At 41.9% G+C, this 22,504-nt stretch overlaps 2 protein-coding genes across 3 annotated transcripts; one reads left to right on the forward strand and one right to left on the reverse strand.

The window, feature by feature from the left end:
• Positions 1-3,777: 3,777 nt before the first annotated feature.
• On the reverse strand, positions 3,778-11,872 carry LOC124405016 (transcriptional repressor scratch 1). Of its 2 annotated transcripts, XM_046879618.1 has the most exons (3): positions 11,191-11,872; positions 5,533-5,803; positions 3,778-5,502 (listed from the first exon to the last, which is right to left on the reverse strand). In XM_046879618.1, exons 1-3 carry the CDS (start codon positions 11,507-11,509, stop codon positions 4,674-4,676), a joined length of 1,419 nt encoding a protein of 472 aa, XP_046735574.1. In that variant the 5' UTR covers positions 11,510-11,872; the 3' UTR covers positions 3,778-4,673. The 2 variants fall into 2 exon arrangements, with proteins under 2 accessions (XP_046735574.1, XP_046735571.1); XM_046879615.1 differs by having other exon boundaries at positions 3,778-5,803.
• A 6,288-nt stretch (positions 11,873-18,160) lies between these two features.
• Positions 18,161-20,667, forward strand: LOC124404247 (protein escargot-like). Its single transcript, XM_046878227.1, has 5 exons — positions 18,161-18,341; positions 18,433-18,573; positions 18,746-18,969; positions 19,112-19,148; positions 19,342-20,667. Exons 1-5 carry the CDS (start codon positions 18,161-18,163, stop codon positions 20,664-20,666), a joined length of 1,908 nt encoding a protein of 635 aa, XP_046734183.1. The 3' UTR covers position 20,667.
• Positions 20,668-22,504: the final 1,837 nt, after the last annotated feature.

A 22,504-nucleotide genomic window follows, 5' to 3' on the forward strand; every position in this document is an offset into this window, starting at 1 on the left:
ATTTTAAGACTTATCATTGTAGCATGTTTTTTACTATTGTTATACGATAATCTTGTTGTTCTTCTTACGTTTATTGTTGAATCATTTATCATTATTGAATATTACTTCACGATCGTGTTGTTGTTGTTGTTTTTGTTGTTGTTGTTTTTTTTCTACCGCAGGAATTAAGTCAGTGTGAATCTATCAGTTTATGCTGACTCGATGACAGACAGAAATAGTGTGAAAGTTAGAAGATAAGATATAGGTATAAGGAATAATTAGGATACACACACAGGTTTACCTACAGGTATAATATTTTGCAGTATAAGAATTTTATGAATAAGTGGAGCTGAGAAGAAGAGGGATGAACAGTGATTACTGAACATTATCGTTATTTACAAATACTAATGTTACTATTATATTTATAATGTAGAACTATGTAAATATTGTATGTACAATGTACATACAATTAATATGTATGTCTGTTTTAATACTGCAGTTCGTTATTATTTTATTGTTTTATATTTAAAACAATTTTTCGTTCAAAATATTTTATTTATTTTTTTTCTCTCCTTTTTCTTCGTTTTCTCTTCTTCTTCTTCTTCTTCTTCTTCTTCTTCTTCTTCGCTAAGGCAATTTGTTATGTGTGTACAAATCGACGAACAAATGTCGAGGAACTTTTTTTATTATACTGCAGGGGCTGATTTGCGCGATTTTTAATTTCATCAAACGAATTTCTATTTCTAATCATCGCTGAGAAATTATTCATATTATTATTTTTTTTTTTTTTTTTCTTCTTGTTATATTAAGCTTTTATCAATATTCCCGATTTTTATTGGCTTTTATGTTATAATTATATACGAGGGATGATACATTTTTTTTTTTTTTTATTTATCTATTTTCATATTCATCGCGAGTTGTAAATTAATAAAATAGCTGTTAGACGAACATTGTTGTTTGTAGCATTGAATATAAAAATAATAATTGCAAATAAAGTAATTATCATCGTTTATTATAAATATCCCTAAAAACATTACAAGCAAAATAGCCAGAAATTTCTTTGGATTGACTAGTTTTTTTTCTTTTTTTTTTTTGGTCGTATTTTTTTTCGGATGATTTTCACGAAATTCGCTTCTGATACGTTACCGTAACAGATTTTTGAGCTTGAGTGATTATACGTAGTATGAAAAACTTCCAAACAGACAAAAGCTGAAGTAAATTAACCCTTTTCGTTTCTCACTTTGAACTAAAAAAAAAAGTGTGTATTAATTTTTTATTTTTTTTTTTTTTCTTTCTTTCTTTCTTTCATTCTACGACGTTGGACGTAATGATTTTTTTTGTTTTCGTCACTCTCTTCTGCCTAAGAAAATAATAATCAATTTTACTAAGATACCGTTGCATTGGTGATAAAATTAATAATAAATATATTGCGAAAAGCAAAAATTGCAACACTGAGTAACAAAAAAACTAAAACAAAGGTAACAACAGACGAAGAACTGAAATTTTTCACTCACAACGCGACAATAAAACGACAAACTACTTAAATAATAATTCTTGTTGACACTCTTTGGTATAATAATTATAATTGTAATTGTAATTGTAATTGTAATTGTATATAATTTTAAAGCTCATCGCTATAATTATTGCTATAATATGGATATTCGAAAACGATACATCAACTGATAATTTATACCGTTGTATATTATACCTTTAAATTATACTTCTATGTGTGTATAATATATTTATGTATTATATTTCTGTATATCTCTATAATTATTATTAATTTCACTCGCATTCGGCAGATGCGATCGGGATCGTTGTACGTCGGGTCGTCGTTGTATTAGCTGAATAATAATATTAATAATTCTAATAATAATAATAATAGGTAATAATAATAATAATAATAATAATAATAATAATAATAATAATGAAAATTACACAATAATGACAATGAAAATAATAATAATGATAAGAAATACTGGATGTAAACGAGGAATCGTCAAATTTCTATCCATAACGTAGAGAATATCGTACAACTTTTCGCATGTCTGCATTAATTCTCAAACTTTTTATATTTAATATTTAAATAGTTTTATCTATGTATATATATATATATATGTATGTGTATATGTATATTTATATGTATATCTATGTATAATTTATATAATTATACGCGAGCGAAATTCAGGGAAAAATATTGCTTAATATATATTGCTCTAATAGGATTATTATTATTAATGTTACTATTATTATTATTATTATTATTATTAAATCTCTAAGATGATATATGAATCCTTCGGCCTTATCATATTATCATCGTCTATATTAATTTACACAGCTAACATTCGCGTTGGATGATTTATCTCTTAAGTTTGCATGTTTACCTAACGTGATGTTAACATAATATCATGTAACGCAAAATATTATTGAAATGGATTTTTCGTTCACCGTTTACTTTTCGTCTTTCACTATAACTGCATGATTTTTATAATTCATCAGGTATGCGTTGAAAATTTTTTTTATTTCGATGTGTTCGGGTACTCGGGAATTCAGTATATGACAAAAAGAATTGTCAAACGATTTCTATAGATAGAAATCGTTCGAGAGTGATGATTTTCAAATTTCAAATAAATTTTGTATTTCGATAATTTCAACAAAATCGATTAAATTTCTTTGCGTTCACTTTTTTGTTTTATATTTTTTTCTATTTCGTTTTGACGTTCCTTCTTGTAAAATCAAATCGAATTACCAGATGTTTGTGACAAGATATTATAAAATTTTTCCAAGATTTCCCCGACCCTTATTGTATTGCAAAATGCGTAATAATAACAGTGTCGATTCGTTGCATAACGCGAAATTGCTAATTATTCGATGTTTCCCGCTTTTACTTATAATGTTTGCTTTTCATTTTTTTTTTTTTTTTGTTCCATTTCACAATGCATTATTTACGTGAAAACTTGTCCGTGTAAATGTGTGTGTGTTTGTATGTGTGTGGGTATATATTTTTTCCTCTCTCTTTTCTTAATTTTCCGTTACTTTTTCTCAATGCGCTTTCATATATCTGCAATCTACGCGTTAAACTATAATTCGTTGTGTCGAAACATTGCTTTGACTCTGACTGTATATATTCGTCGTCATTTTCTTATTACTCTGTTTTTTTTTTTCAATTATTTTTTTTTTTTTTTACGTATAATTTAATATTTTAATTTAATTGAATATTGTTTGTTTGTTTTTTTTTTTTCTCTTTTACTCCCTCTCTCTCTCTCTCTCTCTTCCTTTCGAGTAATCGATATTATTTATTAATTTATCTTTATCGTTATTAAATTATCATTATTATTCACTTCTTTATATTGCTTCTAGAAAATATGTGTATAATATATATATATATATAGCAATACATGTATTGCATACATATATGGATTTTTAATATTACATATTCATACGCGGTATTACATACTGAAATTCTCGCATCTAAGGATATACATGTATACGTATAATACACGCACACTATATGTATAATATTTTGCACATACATATACATCTATATCATACAATGTCGTATATGTATATGATGTGTGTATGTATATGTGTGTGTACGTATGTATGTATGTAATGTAATGTAATTTAGATTTAGGCGCAGCTAATTGCAGTTCTCATTTTAATTAATAGTAATAATAATATACATGTACGCATGTATAATAAAATTATCAACCAACGTGACTATGTAATTTAGACGCGAACGGCTTTTTTCATTATACTTATATACATATATATACATATTTTTTTTTCTCGACAACTTTTTCTTCCATCGTACGATGCATTGTACTACGTATGTAATACCAATATATATATATATATGTATATAGGTATAATCGACTAGAGTGAGACTAGATGCAGCGTGTGGACGTCACTGTTCCAGTTTTTTTGTTTTTTTTTTGCTTCTTTTCGTTTTCTTTTTCGAATTTTTATTTGTTTTGTTTTTTTTTTTTTTTTTGTTTTTTTTTTAATTGTAATTTTTTTTTTCGCTATGTTTTTCTTCTTCTCATTTACCATTTTGAAGTTTATTCATTTTTTTTCCTAACCATCTCGCTTAAAACTTACTGGACGTTTCATAATTAATGTTATTATAATATATAATATACTATGTATATATGTATATTGTATAATATATATACCTCGATACACATATATGTATGTATATATAATATAATATAATATTTATCTACTGGCACTTTTCTACTTACATTCTACTGTTTAACGTTTTAATTAATTTCTTTCTAACTGTTCTTCGCGATTTCTACTTCCCTTACATTATTATTATTATTATTATTATTATTTTCAATTTTATCTCATCCGTTCGTTGTTTCCCACCAGCGGTGTGATATCTCACAGCTAATTATTACGCGCATAGCGGGAAAGGAAATATTACACGAAATTATAAATAATTAGATATCTAATTCGCAAGGTGCGGTCTATTATCATTTCAGACTAGTCTGCGACTCTTCTATAACACCTGCGGCATACACGCCGAGGTTAATCGTCAAATCTCCAATTAACGGAGGGGGGGTGGTTAAAAAACACCCAACGATCATTACGCGATAACGTTGATAATGACACCTGATACTCTCGTTGAAGAAAAACAAACGAATAGTAATTATAATGAAGCTGAGAATACAAATTTGGCCTCTACGCCGCTACAACCTGTTTCCGGATGCCGGAGGAGCGGGGTCCTCGTCCCTGAGACAGGCGGACTCGAGGTGCTTGTTGAGATAGGACTTGAGGGCGAAGGTCTTGCGGCACCTCGAGCACTCGTAGTTCTTGTCCGAGGAGTGGGTCTGCATGTGGGCCCTGAGGTTCGACCTGTCGGCGAAGGCCTTGCCGCAGTGAGCGCATCCGTAGGGTTTCTCGCCCGTGTGACTGCGCAGGTGTCCCTGGAGAAGCCAAGGCCTGGAGAACATTTTCCCGCAAACGCCGCAGCTGTGGGCGAGCTTGTGGGTGAGGACGTGCATCGCGAGTGCCGGCATGCTGACGTAAGCCTTTCCGCAGTGGATGCACTTCTTCGCCGACTGGGAGTCGAGGCTGCGGTGGGTCTGCTTGTGCCTCGAGAGGTTCGAGGAGGTCGCGTACTGCTTGCCGCACTCCGTGCACGTGTACTTAGGACGGTCCGGTTGCGCCGCCTCCTTTTCCGGCACCGCCGCGTTCTGCACCGTCCGCTTCTTCGACCTCCCGTCGGACACGAAGAAGGCCTCGTAGGTGTAGGCGACCGTCTTGTTCTCCGCTGTCGTCGGCGACTGCGGCTCCTGCCGCGCCCCCCCGACCCCCGCCGCATCCCCCGGAGGGGGCGAAGCGAGGACTGGAAGCGTCGGGGGCGCCGCGACGACGGCGACGTCCGGTTGTGTCAAGGTGTGGACGAAGACGGAGTGATTGGGGGCGGCGGGCGAGGCGCTCAGGTCGAGGATCGCCTGGGCGGCGGAAAGATCCTCCTCCGCTGGCGTCCGGATCTCCGCAGGCTGCTGCTGCTGCTGCTGCTGTTGTTGTTGTTGTTGCTGCTGCAACGCCGACTGCAGGCTGTACGGCCTGTAGATGTCCTTCTTCTTCGGCGGCAGCGAGAGCGCGACTCCCGTGCTCGTGAAACACATTGCCAGACTCTTACGCGGCGGGACGACCGCCGGAAATCCACCCCCTCCTCCGGAACTCGGTACCACGGCATCAGGGCTCTCCGCTCGAGGCGACGTCGGCTCGATCCCCTGGAGTTCCGCGGCCGAACGCAGCGTCGCGTACTTCGGCGGCTCCTCGTGACCGATCCATGTCTCCGGGGTGTAACCTGCGGAAGGAGAAGGCGTGTGAAGGGATCTCATTAGGTACCCTCGTCAGGGGGGAACCTCGCGACCGTGATTTCGGAGCTCGAATTCAGTCGTCGAGTTGCGGGAGCGAAATTGCGATCGAGGTCAAAGCGAGAAACGACGCTTCTCCGTTTGTGTCTTCTAGATACAGATTCGCTTACCGACATTTCAGTTATAATTAGCCAAGATACAAACCCTTTTCCCCGTATCCTTACTGACCTAATCAAACATCGGATCATTTCGTTGCTCTACGTTACCGGCAATTTGCCCTACCTTATCATAGGTTCAACCCTCATCGAGCAAGATCGAGAGATTTTGATGGACAGGGGTTTGAACTATTTACCATAGTTGCTCGAGGGGGATTTAAACTACGGTAAAGCAGGGCAAACTGCCGGTAACGTAGAGCAACGAAATGATCCGAGGATCGACTAGGTCAGTCAACTAGAGTAAGGATACGAGGAAAAGGATTTGTGTCTTGGCTAATGGTAACTGAAATGTCGATAATCGAATCTGTACGTAGCATTGTCCTTGCCTTCTACTATCTTCGTTGGTCGCGGAAGATCGTGCAAAGCTTCTAACGATCATATCTACCTTCTAATAGTTGACAAATGAAAATGTAAAGGAATTCTAAACAATTTATAACCGAAACTGGCACCAAAATGACCGCCGACCTTACGACGCTTGGCGGGAAAAATCATGTCGAATCGTCGACGTCGCGGCCTGTTGGACGAAAGCCACCGACTTCCTGCAGAATTCTGCCTTGAATAATCAATAACCTGCAGCCCGAGACGATTCGCTATCGTCAGCTTACACGATTCTACAGGTTGAATCCCCGCTCTGTGTCTACCTTACATTATACCTGTGTGTAGATATGGTACGTAGCTATTGTCGCGAAGAAGAGGAATCGATCTGAAACGTCAGCGTCCTTGCGCGGTATTCGATGGAGGAAAAAAAACGTCCAGAGACGATATTTTGCAAAACTCTTCCAGCGGATATGAATTATTACGACATTAGAGTATAACTTGGTCGAGCTTATCAGTTCGAAAAGTTGCGATTTGATTAAACGGTGCGCATGAAGAACGCTCGGCAAACCGTCGACCACGAACTGGTCAGAAGAGAATTGCGAATAAATTTTCACCCTGGAATAAAGTGGAACGTATCTATAACCCGTTTTACGTAACTCGCCGCCAATGAGCGCGATTTACATTGATTGTTTAATTTCGCTTCAGGTAGTTTGCGTTTCACTATATCGTGAATATCGCGTGATGTCTAAATCCGTTACTTGCCGGACAAAAAACAAAACTATAAAAACAGACTGACTGATTAATAAAGAAGGAGAGGAACAGAGAAAGAGAGAAAGTCAACGAATTAAGGAGGAAAAATAATTCTAGAAGATAAATGGAATCGAAAAGAAAGTAAGAAATGAAAGAAAAAATATCGAGTTATATTACTTATACATACGTATGTACCCACGTACAGGTATACCTATATATACTCGTATATACTCACACGTGTGACGGAATTGCAAATTATAACTGCGACTCACCGATGAATTATCATTAGAATTGAAAGACGGGCGGAGGTCGGTTAATAAATTATGAAGAAAATTCGTTCGACCATCGTCGTTAGCTGGAGAAATTTCAGCACTCTCATCTCCCACGTCTGTTACATTTCGATAAGATCTGCAGCGGCCGGATCGTTCCGGAATTTAATCATGCTCGAGCTTTCGGTTGGTGTATCTGTATTTATAAAGTGTACGATAGTAATGATACTGCAGGCACCCTTCCTGAAAAGCTTACCCTGCTTTTCACTTCACTCTTCTATAAATCACCCCGGGCATACAGCATGTAGCTATCCAACCCCCCCTCTTTCCGCGCCTCTCCTCTGAAGAATTATTATCCCCCGGTGAAATCAATTCTCGATTAAATCTCTCGCCTCGCAAGGGGGGAAAGAAAAGATTTTCTTTTTAGATTAAACGAAAATTTCGGTTCGTTCATTTCCACGATATGGTCGTTAATCTTCACTCTACTGTTGCTTTCGTACGTGATTTTTTTTCGGACAGGGTTGGGAGAGGGTTTAATTCATTCGAATAGTCGGAGAAATTCGGATTTTCGACAAGTACACGCATGTTTGCTTCGATCTGCTTGATCCGCATGGACGAAAATCGCACCACGCACTCTACCGAGTTCAGCCTGCAAGGACATTTGGAGCTTCTGACCTTTGGGGATATTTTCTAATGTCACGAAGGTACGCCGCAAGCTCGCGTTACGCAGGCGGGGGTGAATTAGTACGTTTGAAATGAGGGAATCGTAACGGTTGAAAGGATCGCTCCCCTCGCTGACTGCTGTTAAACCCTCCCTTACACATTGCTGATTGTACACACAGGTGTGCGTACCGGCGATACAAACGTATATAGCTATAGCTACAGGTGTTTATTGGCTAAAGAATTAAAACGGTGAACCAATTATACTTTATAGCTATTTGCCATCGATCGATATATTCAAGAGGTAGAAAAATATTCAAGCTGCAATCTGGGCGTAAAATTTTTAAAACGAAAATGGTGTTACAAACACAGAACATCTGATTTTTTTTAACTATGTTCTACAGCTAATAACAACTCCTGCTTAACAGTTCCGTTCTGAGGGAGTTGCTAGCAATGAATTTATGGATCGGTGCGCTATTTATTAATCTGAATACAAGATCGTCGCACATTGAATATATCTTTAATTTATAACATATTCTTAAGCTACGATGATCTTATTATTCGCGTCCCAATCAAAATTGCTAGAAAATTACAAGCGAAAGCTTTTTTTCACTTCAAATCGTTTTGAAATGTTTAACCGTAAAGTGAATTGTACAATTTCACTCCATGACGGTTTGTGTTATTGAAAAAATTGTTTCTTACAAATCTTCTGAGGTATTCATTTTTTAGTGCAATTTGGTATTCAAAACTCACAGTAGTGGAGTCTCGAAGGGTACTATATTAAACGATATCAACTGGATTAAAGAAAATCGTGTATCAGCCGAGTTGTAAAATGTGTTGAATTTTCAAGGACCGTGACTACGGTATCACAGTTTCAGTCGGTCAAAAAGGAAGACAACACGGCAATCATAAGCCGAAAGTTATTCCATCGCAAAAAAATAAGGCACAATACAAGAATTACAATTAGAAACACGCTGGCTAGGGTTCTGGATTTGCAGGATCGGGCGTGTCCGAGTGGAAGGATATCGGGATATTCCCCTTTCCCGAAACCCGAAAACAGGATCCGGAGGGTGAATGGAGGGACAGAGGGTGAGGGTGACACACCCGAGACACGCACGCGACTGCAGCAGGGCGATTATTCCCGTTTCCCTTCAAGAATAAGTCTAATGAATTCAACATTTATGAATATTTAAAGCCCATGATTCACCATCCTTGTACAAACTGCATAATAATTACTCGAGCGCAGCTTTATAACTCTAACGCGTGACAGCTGTTGTTCAGTTGCATCGTGTATGCATGCGTGTATGCGTGTGTTGCCTATAATACACACCATACCTACATTGTTAATTCCCAACGTCTGACCGACCGTTGCGTGTGTGCATGCGTGAAAAACGTAGCTACGTACCTATTTACATACATGCATACGTTATACGTGTAGTCACGTATGCACGTATAAGGTACGTTCAGACATCGAGGTACCAAGGGGACACGTGACACGTGTTGGTTCATGGAACGCACCCGACTAACACGCGGTTTCGTACTGAAAGACAGCTGCTAGACGTGCAGAGTGGATATCATGCTGATGGAGAAGGTTTACCGCGATTTGGGGGGGAAGGGGGGGGGGGGAGGAAATTTATTTTACAATTCACTATCCATGCTCGATGATAGCGTCATCCCTCGACGTTCTACAGATATTTATAGATAAAACCGTATTAGTCACGAGATCAACATGGCCGCCGTGTTCACTGCTGGGTTGCTGCTCGTTTCATCGAGTCATCACAACTTTTATCTACTATACTTATTTAACACGTCTCACAATCAGCGGAAACGAAATAATGACAAGAATATTTTTATTCACACGATTTTACAACCCGCGGGTAAAGCTTGTAAGACGGTGTAAGAGTCGAAAATTCTGCTTATGAAATATGCTGGTATGATAGATAAGTTTCTACTCTGTGTTCTAGTTTTTATTCATTGTAACTTTACTTCGTTCTAACCTTGTATACACAGATTGGAAAAAACCCGACTCGTCGTTTGTATATACTTAACTTCAATAACTTCGCCTGATCCGGAAGATTATCTGCCTAATCATCTTTCTAAGAATATCTGTTGCATACAACGTCATTTTGTGTACACACGTCCTAAGATATATATATATATATATATATATATATATATATATATATATATATATATATATATAGAGGGTTTCATGGCTGGAAGATGGCCGCTGAGCAGTTGTTTTAAAAATGGCGCGTGGTTTAAAAACTCGTGTGTGCTTACGGCCAAACGGATAAATTTATCGACAAAGAATCCAAGAGGGATGAGGAGGTAATAGAATAGCGTTGAGTGTATCGACGGCTTCAGATTTACGTTAAATTGACGGTTCCTGATTCGCTCCGGACACCATGCGGGTATAAAAGCGGTTTCGAAAGACCGAGAGACGGATGAGTTCGTATGAGAGCGACGAGGAGAGGCGGACAGTCAAGCTACGTTGTACACACAACGGCTAATTGTCTGCATATCGATTTCGGTACTTCCTGTATCGATTTAGAGGTAGAAAAAGAAAGTAGAAGAAGAAGAATCGAGGCAGCTAAGGGGTAGATGTGTCTAGGCGTGCATGTCATCAACACGAGGGGGAAAAAATCAATAGAGTCGAACGCGAGCCTGCCGAGAACGAGGAGCGTGCATGTAACCAGGGTGCAGGCCGAGTGTCGTGCAGCAGCCACTCGATCCTGATGTATAATTGTTTTTTTTTTTTTGTTTTCTTTTTTGTTTAGCAAGTCTCAAAGACCCTCGATCACGGTTCGCTGATAACGATATCTGTCATACCAAGGACTGGGTTAAAACGTTGCTCGTCGTATAAACTTTCGTATAATAACTACTTTAGCGAAACATGCGCCGTGTTCGAGGAGATGAAGAGGGGTGGGTTCCAACACCTGGTGCCGCATGCACGTTTCGCTCTCCGCAACAGGAAGCGCAATAGCAAAAAAAACTGCGCCGATCAAAGGATCGATGAATCGTTGGGGAGAAACTGAATTACTTGCCGAGATTAATCAAGAACAAACGATAAGCGGCGATCGTGTGATAGGTAGGAGATAATGGAAAGGGTGTGGCCTTCGCGAGGAGGAATCGAAACGGGGATGACGATGTGCGACTACTCACCGTGGTAGTAAAGCGCACCGGAAGCGTTCAACGGCGGCGGACTCGGCGCCGTTGCTCCAGCGGTAGGGCTGTGGGGACCCCAGCAAGTCTGTGGTGGTGTCCTGCCGTCGGCGTCGCCGACGACGTCGATCTCCTCATCCTCGGCCTCGGAGCGAACGACGGCGTTGATCCGTTTCTGGTGTAGTTCCGGCTGCCGGGCCGCGTCGTCATCCTGGTGACGGTGAGGCCGCGGCTGATCGTCCTCGACGGTCTCAAAGTCGTCCTCCCGGTCGGGCCAGGGGTAGGCCTTCCACTTCTTGGCCATGAGACACCGCGGCATCTTCTCGCCAGGATCGGGCAATCGAGGTACGCCGGCGTCGTCGCCTGCGTTTTGCACGGTACGTAAGTTTCCTCAGTCCTTGTGTCGTGGCCGGTTTCGGTGGCGGACCGCGGGAGCTCGTCATCGGCTCAGCAAGGACCGTCCTGGAGCAGCACCTGCACCGCCACCAGGAGAGGCATTCCAGTCACTCCGCGGCTGTCGGACGCGATACGGTTCCTTATCCCTTTACAACAACCTCCGTCAGGATCACCCGGGGCGCAGGGTTGCGGACTACCCGAGCATCAAAAACTCCGCGTCGTATCGCCACGACGCCTCTCTTTTACACACGAGCCACTCTCAACCAGCACACGGCCGTGTGGTGCCACCCCACTGTTGCAGTACCACTCGCCTGCCCACGGGGGCGAATCCCCCCCCCCCCCTCCTCCCGTCCGTCGACGGAGAACCGCGCCTGCGCCCCCGGTAGTCATCGACCCGGCCTGGCGGCGGCAACACCTGGTTTCGCCCCACGTGCCACGCAACCCCCTCATTCCCCCCACCCCTTCATCGCCCCATCCACCGTCCGCCACCCCCCCCCCTGCCGATGGCACACGCGCGCGTTCGCACACCCGGCTATATATCGAGGGGGTGTACGACGTTGTCGGGAGTGTGCACGGGAGCATGGAGAGTTGTTGCCTCGGCGTAGCCTGACTGTCTGCCTTGCCTCACTGCCTTCCTGACTGTTGACCCTATATATTACGCGTTCTGATTACCTCCCCCTCCCGCCCCTCCGCCCCCTTTAGCCCTTGCATATACCCAGCTTCCGCCTCGGCTCTTATGTCGCACGCTTCTATCTTTATATGCTTTCCAAATCCTTGTCACATGTGTATATGTTTATGTATAGGTATGTGGTTTTGGGTGGGGGTTAAAAGTTGGAAGGGTTAATATTTGGAATGGGTGATATATCGAAATTTCAAACATGTGAAAATAAAGTAACGAAAGATGTATTGTTCGATATCTTGATTTTTGACTGTGGCACCGATTAGTGGTTATACTAGTCAGTGACAGTTTCGAAAATTAAGATTTCGGACAATTATTTTAGTTTCACGCGTTTGAAATTTCTATATAGCGGGCATTCCAAATATTGACCATTTCTAGTTTTGACCCTCACTCGTTTCGTTCCTCTTCGAGGTGTATCCATATCCGATTTAAAAATTGTATACGAACGGGGTGTGTGGCAATTTGCTTGTATCTGGAAGAATTCAGTAAAAATAAATGTCCTGAATACCTTCTTCCAACTTTGTTGGAAGAAATTACCTTTTCTATATCCCATAACCTATTTGAGAAAATTATTTTTCTCGTACAGGAAAGGTTTTAAAATTTTTAGAGGTTTTAGGTATGCATTTCTTACATCTTTTAATGTAAATTTGCCTCGTTATATGTATAGATCTTCGTTTAAATGTATCAGGGTGATGCCACAGAGTGCAATTTTTATAAAGTGTAAGAAGGTGAGCGTACAGATTTTTCTTGCATAATCTACACGGAAATGCGCAAAAATTGTCATAAGATTTTCTCCAATAGCTTCATTTTGAACGAAAATAGATATATTTTCTTACACCCAGGTGAGAATTAGGGCAAAAAAAAAATCCTATGACAATGTGTGAAAAATACTTGAACACACAACGTGTAAAAATTTCAGGCGAATCGGTAAAAAATTATACGCAAGAGAAAACTTGCGCGCGAATTTGAAAAATCAAAAGTTAATAAAATGCATTTCAAGTTTAAACTCTCAAAGAATCGCGGTACACAGAGTCATACAAATCGAGGGTTTTCGACTCAAAATCGGGCCCATTTATAGGAGGGATGAAAGTGCGAAATTTTTTTTTAAAAAATCGAAAATCCTTTTTTATCCGTATATTCCCCTTAAACCAAGGGCTGCACTGAACTTAACCGCGAATAAAAAAATCTGACAAAAATTTGTTACACTGGTATTTTAACCTTGAACTTGCGGTAGTGACCGTATCTTAGCCTTATACACACGTACGTACACACCTACCTGTAACGCGATGAAACGCGGAAGAATGGTATTTGCGGCGGTCGAAGCGCGTGGCGAGAATATGGATTAAAGATGATACTGCCGATGGCGTGGTGGTAAGTAATACGGTATTATATTTATAACTCACGAAGCGGTGGACAGGCATCGAACGCGATTTCGTTCACGGTTACTGCCTAAACTTTCTTGCGTTTTCAGTTATACATAGATATAGAGATAGGTAGATAGTATACGGATGTGCAGTATTAATGCCTTGCCTTGCGTCAGACCTGTTGCGGAAATTTTCCTCTCTTAAGCTGCCGCTGCCAGCAACGGCGGATCCTAGTTGTTGTCGGTAACGCAGCGCCCCACCTCGGAGGTTTGGAGGGCTTATATTGTTCAACGAAACGTCCAAGATTCCTAACGACTGGTGTAACGTATACCCGTAATTTGAGGCACTCGTATTTTCCTTACTCAGAATTGTACGGGTTCGCCGAGCGAGATATTGAAAGGCTTTCCGAGTCTGCTCGGACGCAACTAGTCAAATACACATGTATATAGGTGTACACGTTGATTCGTACGGATATGAGGATTTATGTACGTATGTACTAGGTACACACGTAAAAGTTGTCCCTCGAAGATGAAATTAATTATGCTGCGACAAAAGAAGCGTCGAGGAAAAAAACGAAACCGGAAAAACAGAAATGAACGAAAATCTCGCACCCTCCGATCGATCGCCGTTAAAAACCAAATTGATCGACGTTGACGTGCAAACCTGGTAAAAATGATTTCAACCATTTTCTTTTCAATCTTGTTCGAAAAATGATTTTCATCCAAAATAGTAAATATGCATAATTTCTCATAAGAACTTGTAGATTTTTATTTTCAAATTTGTATTTTTTCAGTAAAAGAAATCCACAAGATACTCCAACTTTAACAAAAATTAACAATTTTTTACGACAAACTATGCACATTTACAATTTTCTACGGAATAGTAAGAAATGTTTTTAATTTTTGTAAAAATTTTCACTAGCAGAAATTTTCACCAGAGAAGCGGATTAAGACCTGTGGATCCGGAGTCGAGAGGCTCTTCGAATCGACAACCGGTGTCTCGTGGACTTTGGTCGAAGCCATGCCGAGCCCTACGACTGCGAATAGGGGTGGATTACGCGAGGGTAGAACGACGCCGACGTCCCGACGCTGGCATCAGCTCGCCTAACCAGCTCGCAGATAGAATGAAAAGAAACCGCGCGCAGCGACGATCATTACTTACACGATGCACCGAGATGCAAGCGTTGGCCGCGAAAACGGCGAGGAATAACCGCGAAGGGCTGCTGGCCTCGTCTAGGGGGGCGATTCTTTACCCTCTTTTTTTCTGTCTGTCTGAGTCAACCCTAAGCCCCAGTCGTATCTTCAAAAGAGGTCTCTCCTGTGGTGAAAATAATTCTACGAATTTCGAAGAAAATTTCTACGAATTTTTTCATGGAAATTTCTATGCAAGAATGTAGGATTTGGGCCGATTCATGGTTTTTGAACTTGGATTTCGTAACAATTTCCACTTTTTCCCAGTTTGTTGTTATAGTTTTTCGTAGGTAGTTGTAAAATAGTATACTTTCTGTTATAATCTGTCCGAGATTCTGTTATAATTAAACAATTTGAAGAACAAAAAATTGTTGAAGAAAATGCGAAAACCTTCTATCATCAACCGTATACCCACCGATCCCCGAATCCAATAATTCTTAAGAACTCGAATTCGTTTTAACAACTCCGTACTACATAAAATGAAATTTCACGTCGGTAGGTATCTGCCAACGTCAATCGTTGGACCCTTCGGTCCACTGCAATTAATCGTAAGATCCACGTCTCAAAAAGAAAGCTTTCTCGTTATATTATTGCGCTACGCGATGGCGCCTCGGATGATCCGATCAGATTGATCTCCACAGGAGTCGCATCTACTCAGGCGGGGGTGGCGGCGTCAAGGGGCGAGCAAAGGGTGAGCTGCTCCATAGATAGCCGGAATGAAGCGATCGTTTTTCCATGCGCATGATGCAGCAGATATGCAGAACAGAAACGGACGCCGGTCGGGCAAAGCTCGACCGTGTTTTGTCGTTGCCTAGCGACGGGCGTGCGGCGCGTTTAATATAATATATACTATACTCTCAACTATAATACATAGGTATACATTTTACGCGGAAAATAGTAAGTATATACGTCTTCATACGTTTAACACACGAGTTGGTGTGCGTCTGAACACGCGACCAGGCCTACCAATCTCGCCCCCTCGTCGATCGTGGCGCTAGCGTCGCCGCGTCGTTCCGTGTCACGGTATCGATCCGCTCCCTCCCCCCTCCACATGGTCCGTGCGGCGACTGTCTCTGCGGTAACAGGTGTTGGTCGAGCTCCCCCTTCGCCTCCCAATCCCCCCTCTCCCACCCCGCCGCAAACGCTTCACCCTGACGGCCGTCTCGCGGGGGTGAAAAATCGATGAGGAGCGAGCGGCGGGAGGGGGCGACGCCGGTGCCGAGCGTTTCGCCTCTGAGGACGCAGGCGCCTCGGCTAGGGCGCGGGGGCACCGCGAGGCGACAGTTGCACCCCAGCCACACCCGGACAAGCCATGTAGTCGGGCTACCCTCCGCACACAGCGGACAATTGTTGCTTCACCTACAGGTGGTATTCTTACCTTATACCCGGGGCAACCCGGAACTGGGTGACGTCCTGACCTGTGAGGTGATAGACTGGGGAACCACCCGGTTTAAGGGTGTTCCGCGAATCGGTTGGGGGTGCGATCCTACTCGTTCCTTTAACCCGGCAAGATATTATATCATCGTTGTTCAACTTGTTTGTATACACCTCTACGACGCGACGGGCGGTGCTGAAGAGAGGATCCTGATCGGAGCCTGGCTGCCCGGGGATCGGGATCGGTGTATTTAAACGGAGTGACTCGTCTTGGTACTTGAAAATCGTGATCGTGATATCGTCGCGCGACGTGCCCTTCGAGCAGGCAGAATTTCACCCTTCGAGGGCGGTGGTTGCCGTGGTGGTGGTGGTGGTGGTGGTTGCCGTGGGTTGTTGGAACCGCCTCGCCTCGCCTCGCCTCGCCTGGCCTTGCGTCGCGACGCCGCGCCGCCCTGCAGCTAGCTATACGACGAGGTCTGAGTTATCGACCACACGCGCCGCCGACCTGTTGTCCAACTTGTTGCTCCTTCTGCCTGCACCGCTCCAGGCGTAGCCGCCCGTAGTTGTCGAGGACCGAAACTGGGAAGAGGAAGTCTACGCGGAGGAAGAAGGGGGAAATCAAACCGAGAAATACTACGATGTGCAATTTTCGCTCCCAGTAATCGTGACGCTTCGTCGATTAGCAACAATAATAATAATAATAATTCATCCAACGTGCAATTCGTCGTGTGACGAACCCGATTACATCTATCCGCCGATAATGCGGATATCGAGTGAAAATCTACAAAATTTACACCGAAACACACGCCCGATGGATCACGGATCGCACAACGATCGGGTAATATAATAAATATACGCTTGACCGCCTCCAAAAGCTCTCCTGAAAGACGAGGTACAGGCTTTGGCTGCTGTTCGGGCCTCGGTTTACTTTTTTTTCCTTTATTTTCTTTCTTTGCACTTTTTTTTTTTATTTATTACTTCCAATTTCCGTTTCTTCTTTCTACTATACATCGTTATTGTATTATAAACGTACAATACTTGTCGGTCAGAGTGCCACGTATTTATTGTACATATAACGATTGAAATTACGCACCTGAAAAACAGTGCTGATGAGAGAGACGTCAAGACTTTAACGTTATCGATACGATTATTATAATTATTATTATTATTATTATTGTTGTTGTTATTGTTATCGTTATTGTTATAACAATTGCTATCATTGCTCATTATACAATATTTTCGTGCAATTCATTTCGGTGATTATCATTATTATTATTATTATTGCTGTGTTTTTATTATTATCATTATTATTGTAAAACTTCCACCCGTAAATACAACGAAAGCAATACTGAAACAAGGTAACCAAACAACTACCCCGCAACTTTACTGCGTTTATACATCATAAATACATATAAATATATATATAAATATATGTATATATATATATGAATATACGTATACACAAACATATGTAAATGATATGTTATATATATATATATATATATGTGTGTGTGTTGAAAAGGAGAGAAAGTAAGTGAAAGATGTAAAGAATGAAAATAAAAGAGCCAGGATTTAAAACTATAAAGTAGTAAACGATATTTACGTATACTGTAACTAATAAAGCCAATAACGGAGAACATGATTTAATACAGGCTCGTTAATAATAAGTAAACGTATTAATTACTACACTTAATATATCGTCCTCGAGTTGTGCAACGATAACCTAGACTTAATCCTATTAGAAAGAAACAGAGAGAAGAGGGAAAAAAATTAATATAAACAATTTATAGAGAAAAAGAGTAATAAAATTTAAAGAAAAAAAGAGAAGACATTTGAACGACACACGTTGGACCAATTCCGAAGAAGAAGAAAATACTAAAATATAGTAGTAAAACGATAGGCAAGCAGACGCTACACGAGCTTCGAGTTATTATATCCCGTGGCAAGAAAAAGACACACAACGCAAGATGCCGCGATGTTACATGGTGAAGAAGGCGCTGTGCAACAAGTACATGAGCAGCGCCGTAAGGAGCTTCGAATCTTGGGGCCGAAGCAGGACGCCTCCGTCCCCAGCCCTGCCTGTAAAAATTTCCGTGCCGTCAGTCGAATCCGCACAACCGGCTGCCTCGACGACCGATGTTCTACGAGGTAAGGCATAATACGACACCGATCTAGCCGTTCTATGAAAAAGGCAGTTTTTTGACATCCATGGATTTCAGAGTTTTTATGAATTACGAAGCTTCGAGGGGTCTTGAAATCAAACGAATCACTCAAAAAACTGAACGTTTGATTCTCAAAGATAGGCAGGAAGCTGTGGTTGATTCCATCGAGGCATTGATTTCATTCGTGAACTCGATGGTTCACCAGAAGGAGATGGAAGGTCAGATTTCGCGTGAAGAACGAAACCCTCAGACTCTTGCGATAATCGTCGTGTCCTGTTTTTCACGCCTGTGCCAAGTCTATGCGAATCGGCTGTGCAGTTTTTGAGTGATATATTTGATTTCAAGTACCCATTGAAGCTTTGTAATTCGTAAAAATCGCGTGATCCATAGATGTCAAAAAATCCGTACACCACCCTTCCGAAGTCTATATCTCGGAAACTGCTGGTTTTTGGACTTGTGTCGATGAGAGATATGTACTACTGAAAATCCGACCCGCAGCCAATTACCATAAAGATTTTGCGGGGTCCTGTGAAACAGTCGCATGTATTGACGAATCGAAATTCCATATTCCGATTAAAGTATTCCGCGCGAAAATCGTCGCGAAAAGGCAACAAGTGTTTGGGGGTTGAAGAATTGCCTCAAATGGAGCGTTGGGGTTAAACTTGAATTACAAGAATTAGAGAAGGAAGTTACGAGAGTCTTACCCGTGTACATTTGCAACTTCATAAGAATACTCTGTCGCGCAAATGCGTGTAGCTTGAAAATGGTGAAATTAGGCGACAATTAGACGCAAGTATGACAAATACATGTACATTTTACCACGTCTTTGTATATCGCACACCAGGGAGCCGAGCTTCGAGCCGTCAACTAATTAATTCACGGGACGGTTAAGACTCGACAACAAGTGTATATAAAGCCCCCGTGTTATAACCGGCGCCAGTTAAATCACAATGCTTGACTATAAATCCCCCCCTTTTTCCTTGCAGGTGTTGAGACAACCGATGATGGTGCGACCGCGACATCGACGACGTCCAGATCCGGCTCCGATTCCTCGGAATCTCGGGTCGACGAACCGATGCCGTCGGTTCCGCCGTCGCCGGAGCGGAGAATACCTTCGACGAAGTCGACGACGCCGACGTTAACGACGACGACGACGACGACGGCGACGACGACCGAGAGGCGGGTCGAGGCTCGACTCCTCCTCGCCTCCGATCACGAGATGCCGATATTCAGGGATAGATCGGCGGCCGAGACGGAGGCTGCCCACGACCTCCTGGAGCTTTCGAGATCGCTGCCGCCGCTGCCGACGCCGAGCGTCGTCATCGGTCCCCACGAGGTAGTGGAGAGCCCGGCGACCGACGTCCAGGAGATGGCCGTCTACCATCCGGAGCCTTCTATTTATCAGGTAAACGCGATCGACCTGCCCGGCAACCTCTACCACCCTCAGCCGGCGAGCATCGTCTACGAGCCGGCGACGATCGTCCAGCAGACGGTGGGGGGCGTCTTCGTTCCGCTGTCGCCCGTGCAGGAGATTCTATTCGCTTATAGCGAACCCCCGGCACCGGCGATGGTCTCCGAGCCGTTGGTCTCCGCGCCGCCGTTGACGCCGCCGGCCTCCGAGTGCAGCAGCGACATAGAGAACAACAATCCGAACTCGCAGACGACGAGGGACAAGGAGGTCCAGACAACGATCGGCGAGCAAGCCGAGGTCAAGGCCGCGGCCTATACCTACGACACCCTCCTCGTCGCCGACGGACGTTCGAAGAACAAACGCGGTGCCCAGGCGAAGCCGCCGGCGGAGCTGCAGGCCGCGGAGACCGCGGAGCCGCCCGAGGCTCCCCGGGTCGGACGGTACGTTTGCTGCGAGTGCGGCAAGCAATACGCGACCTCCTCGAACCTCTCGAGGCACAAGCAGACCCACCGCAGCATCGACTCCCAGTCGGCGAAGAAGTGCATCCACTGCGGAAAGGCCTACGTCAGCATGCCGGCACTCGCGATGCACGTCCTCACCCACAAGCTCGCCCACAGCTGCGGCGTTTGCGGGAAAATGTTCTCCAGGCCTTGGCTGCTCCAGGGACACCTGCGCAGTCACACGGGCGAGAAACCCTACGGATGCGCTCACTGCGGCAAGGCCTTCGCCGACAGGTCGAACCTCAGGGCTCACATGCAGACCCACTCCTCGGACAAGAACTACGAGTGCTCCAAGTGCCGCAAGTCCTTCGCCCTCAAGTCCTATCTCAACAAACATCTCGAGTCCGCCTGTCAACGCGACAACTGCGACGACAGCAGCAACGACGCCGACGCACCCTAAACGCGGTGCGTCTACGTATAATCTAGGTAATGTTTATCGACTGATCGAAAGTGGAAAATTTTATCCAGTTTTCCTCTTCCGCTACGCTGTTTCCGAATCACACTGCAATTATCTATCTATACATAAATAGAGTTCAGTTAACAGAGTTGCAGTCGTACCGCGTCCAACACGATGTGCAACAAATAGAAAAACTCAACGTATTCTACTTAATTTGAATTTTATCAAGTTTATCTCTAACTTTCGTGTAGTGTCTCAATATCTAAATCAAAACCTCAACTATTCTATTTCACTTTCTCCAATGAATAAACGGTAAAATTCGAACCACTCAATCCTGAACATTAAAATTGACGTAAAAAAAAAAAAATACCAAAAAAAAAAACCGTAGATTCTGAATTCACCCACCGTAGTAATTGAATCTCGTTAATAGCTCACGATGCACGGATTAATGATTACCGTAATAATAGTAATAATAATATTATAAATAATAATAACTCGCCAAGCACCAACAATTAATTAACCATTAGCAAGCAGGATAGTCAAAGCGGCTGGAGTCGTTTCATTCCGCGATGGCCGGCTGACTTTGCGGCTGGCTATGCACGGAGTGTTTCTACTTACAGCCGAAGGGAACGCTGATCAAATGGTCAGACCGCCTGTACATTAACAGTCGTTACTACTGCGACCCAAAGCTGTCTATTCTTGTCATAATAATAAGAACGTATCCTCATCATAGCTGGATACGTCTACTATCTCTCTCTCTCTCTCTCTCTATATATATATAGATAATATATATATATATATATTATATTATATTTATCTAATAACGTTTGACTTGGTTGTTTATCGCTATTATATAACGTGGAAAGAACACTTTCAATGTTGATTCCATATTTCGCTCGAAAGCAGCATATTTAGTTTTGCAATGCACACGTAATTTACATACGATTCTAGTCAGGATATTTTACGCTTTCTTTTTACACAACTATATATTTGCTACATTTTTTATATTCGACTCTCGTCCCTAGTCTACGACACTAAGTCTAGTCAAACGGTTAATTATACTATGCCTATTTAAATAGCATCATTTTTATGATTATTGTTATCTTTTATTTTTACAATGAAAAATGGAAAACGAAATAAAACCCGAAACTCGACGTGTGTGTAACATGAAGACATACATCCTACTTATGATATACGTGTAATGTGTTACGTGTTATTCGTAATATATCTATACACATGTTTATTTGTATAATTATATTGTGTCCAATTTGTGATATAAGTCAAGAGAATGGAATAGTCGGACAAAACAAGAAATTCACTGAAAACAGAAAATAAGGATAAACAAAAAATAAACCGGCTGTATTAATGTCTAGTCGTAATAATAACACGTTGATAGCTCGATAGTCTTTGTTACAATATCTGTAATTTAGTTTCATCGGTTTTTTACGTACAATATTACATATTAATATACCGTATATTGTACACACCTACATAATACGACGTATATCTACGTGCAACAGCGAATTAAACTAAATGGTCAATCAAGAATAATTATATAAAAATAGAATGTATATGTTCATACGATGAATCACGGTAAAGGATAATAATAATGATAATGATAATGATAATAATAATAATAATAATAATACCACTATCAATATTAGATGATAGTGCGTAATAATAATAATTAATAATAATAAAATCAATAATAACATTAGTAGTAATAATAGTGTATATCCTAAAATTTGCAATGTTGGTAACAATTTATCTTGGAATCCGTACGGAGTTTATACTACGTATATTATTATCATTATTATACATTTAATGATCAGTTTGAATGA

This window comes from Diprion similis, chromosome 3 (assembly GCF_021155765.1).
Source record: "Diprion similis isolate iyDipSimi1 chromosome 3, iyDipSimi1.1, whole genome shotgun sequence".
NCBI lineage: Eukaryota > Metazoa > Arthropoda > Insecta > Hymenoptera > Diprionidae > Diprion > Diprion similis.

Coding starts and splice junctions, on each gene's coding strand:
- LOC124404247 (XM_046878227.1), top strand. CDS start 18,161: ATGCCGCGATGTTACATGGTGAAGAAGGCGCTGTGCAACAAGTACATG. Junction 18,342..18,432: donor GACGACCGATGTTCTACGAG/GTAAGGCATAAT, acceptor TGAATTACGAAG/CTTCGAGGGGTCTTGAAATC. Junction 18,970..19,111: donor TCGTCGCGAAAAGGCAACAA/GTGTTTGGGGGT, acceptor AAATGCGTGTAG/CTTGAAAATGGTGAAATTAG.
- LOC124405016 (XM_046879615.1), bottom strand. CDS start 11,509: ATGCCGCGGTGTCTCATGGCCAAGAAGTGGAAGGCCTACCCCTGGCCC. Junction 5,804..11,190: donor CGGTGCGCTTTACTACCACG/GTGAGTAGTCGC, acceptor CTCCTTCCGCAG/GTTACACCCCGGAGACATGG.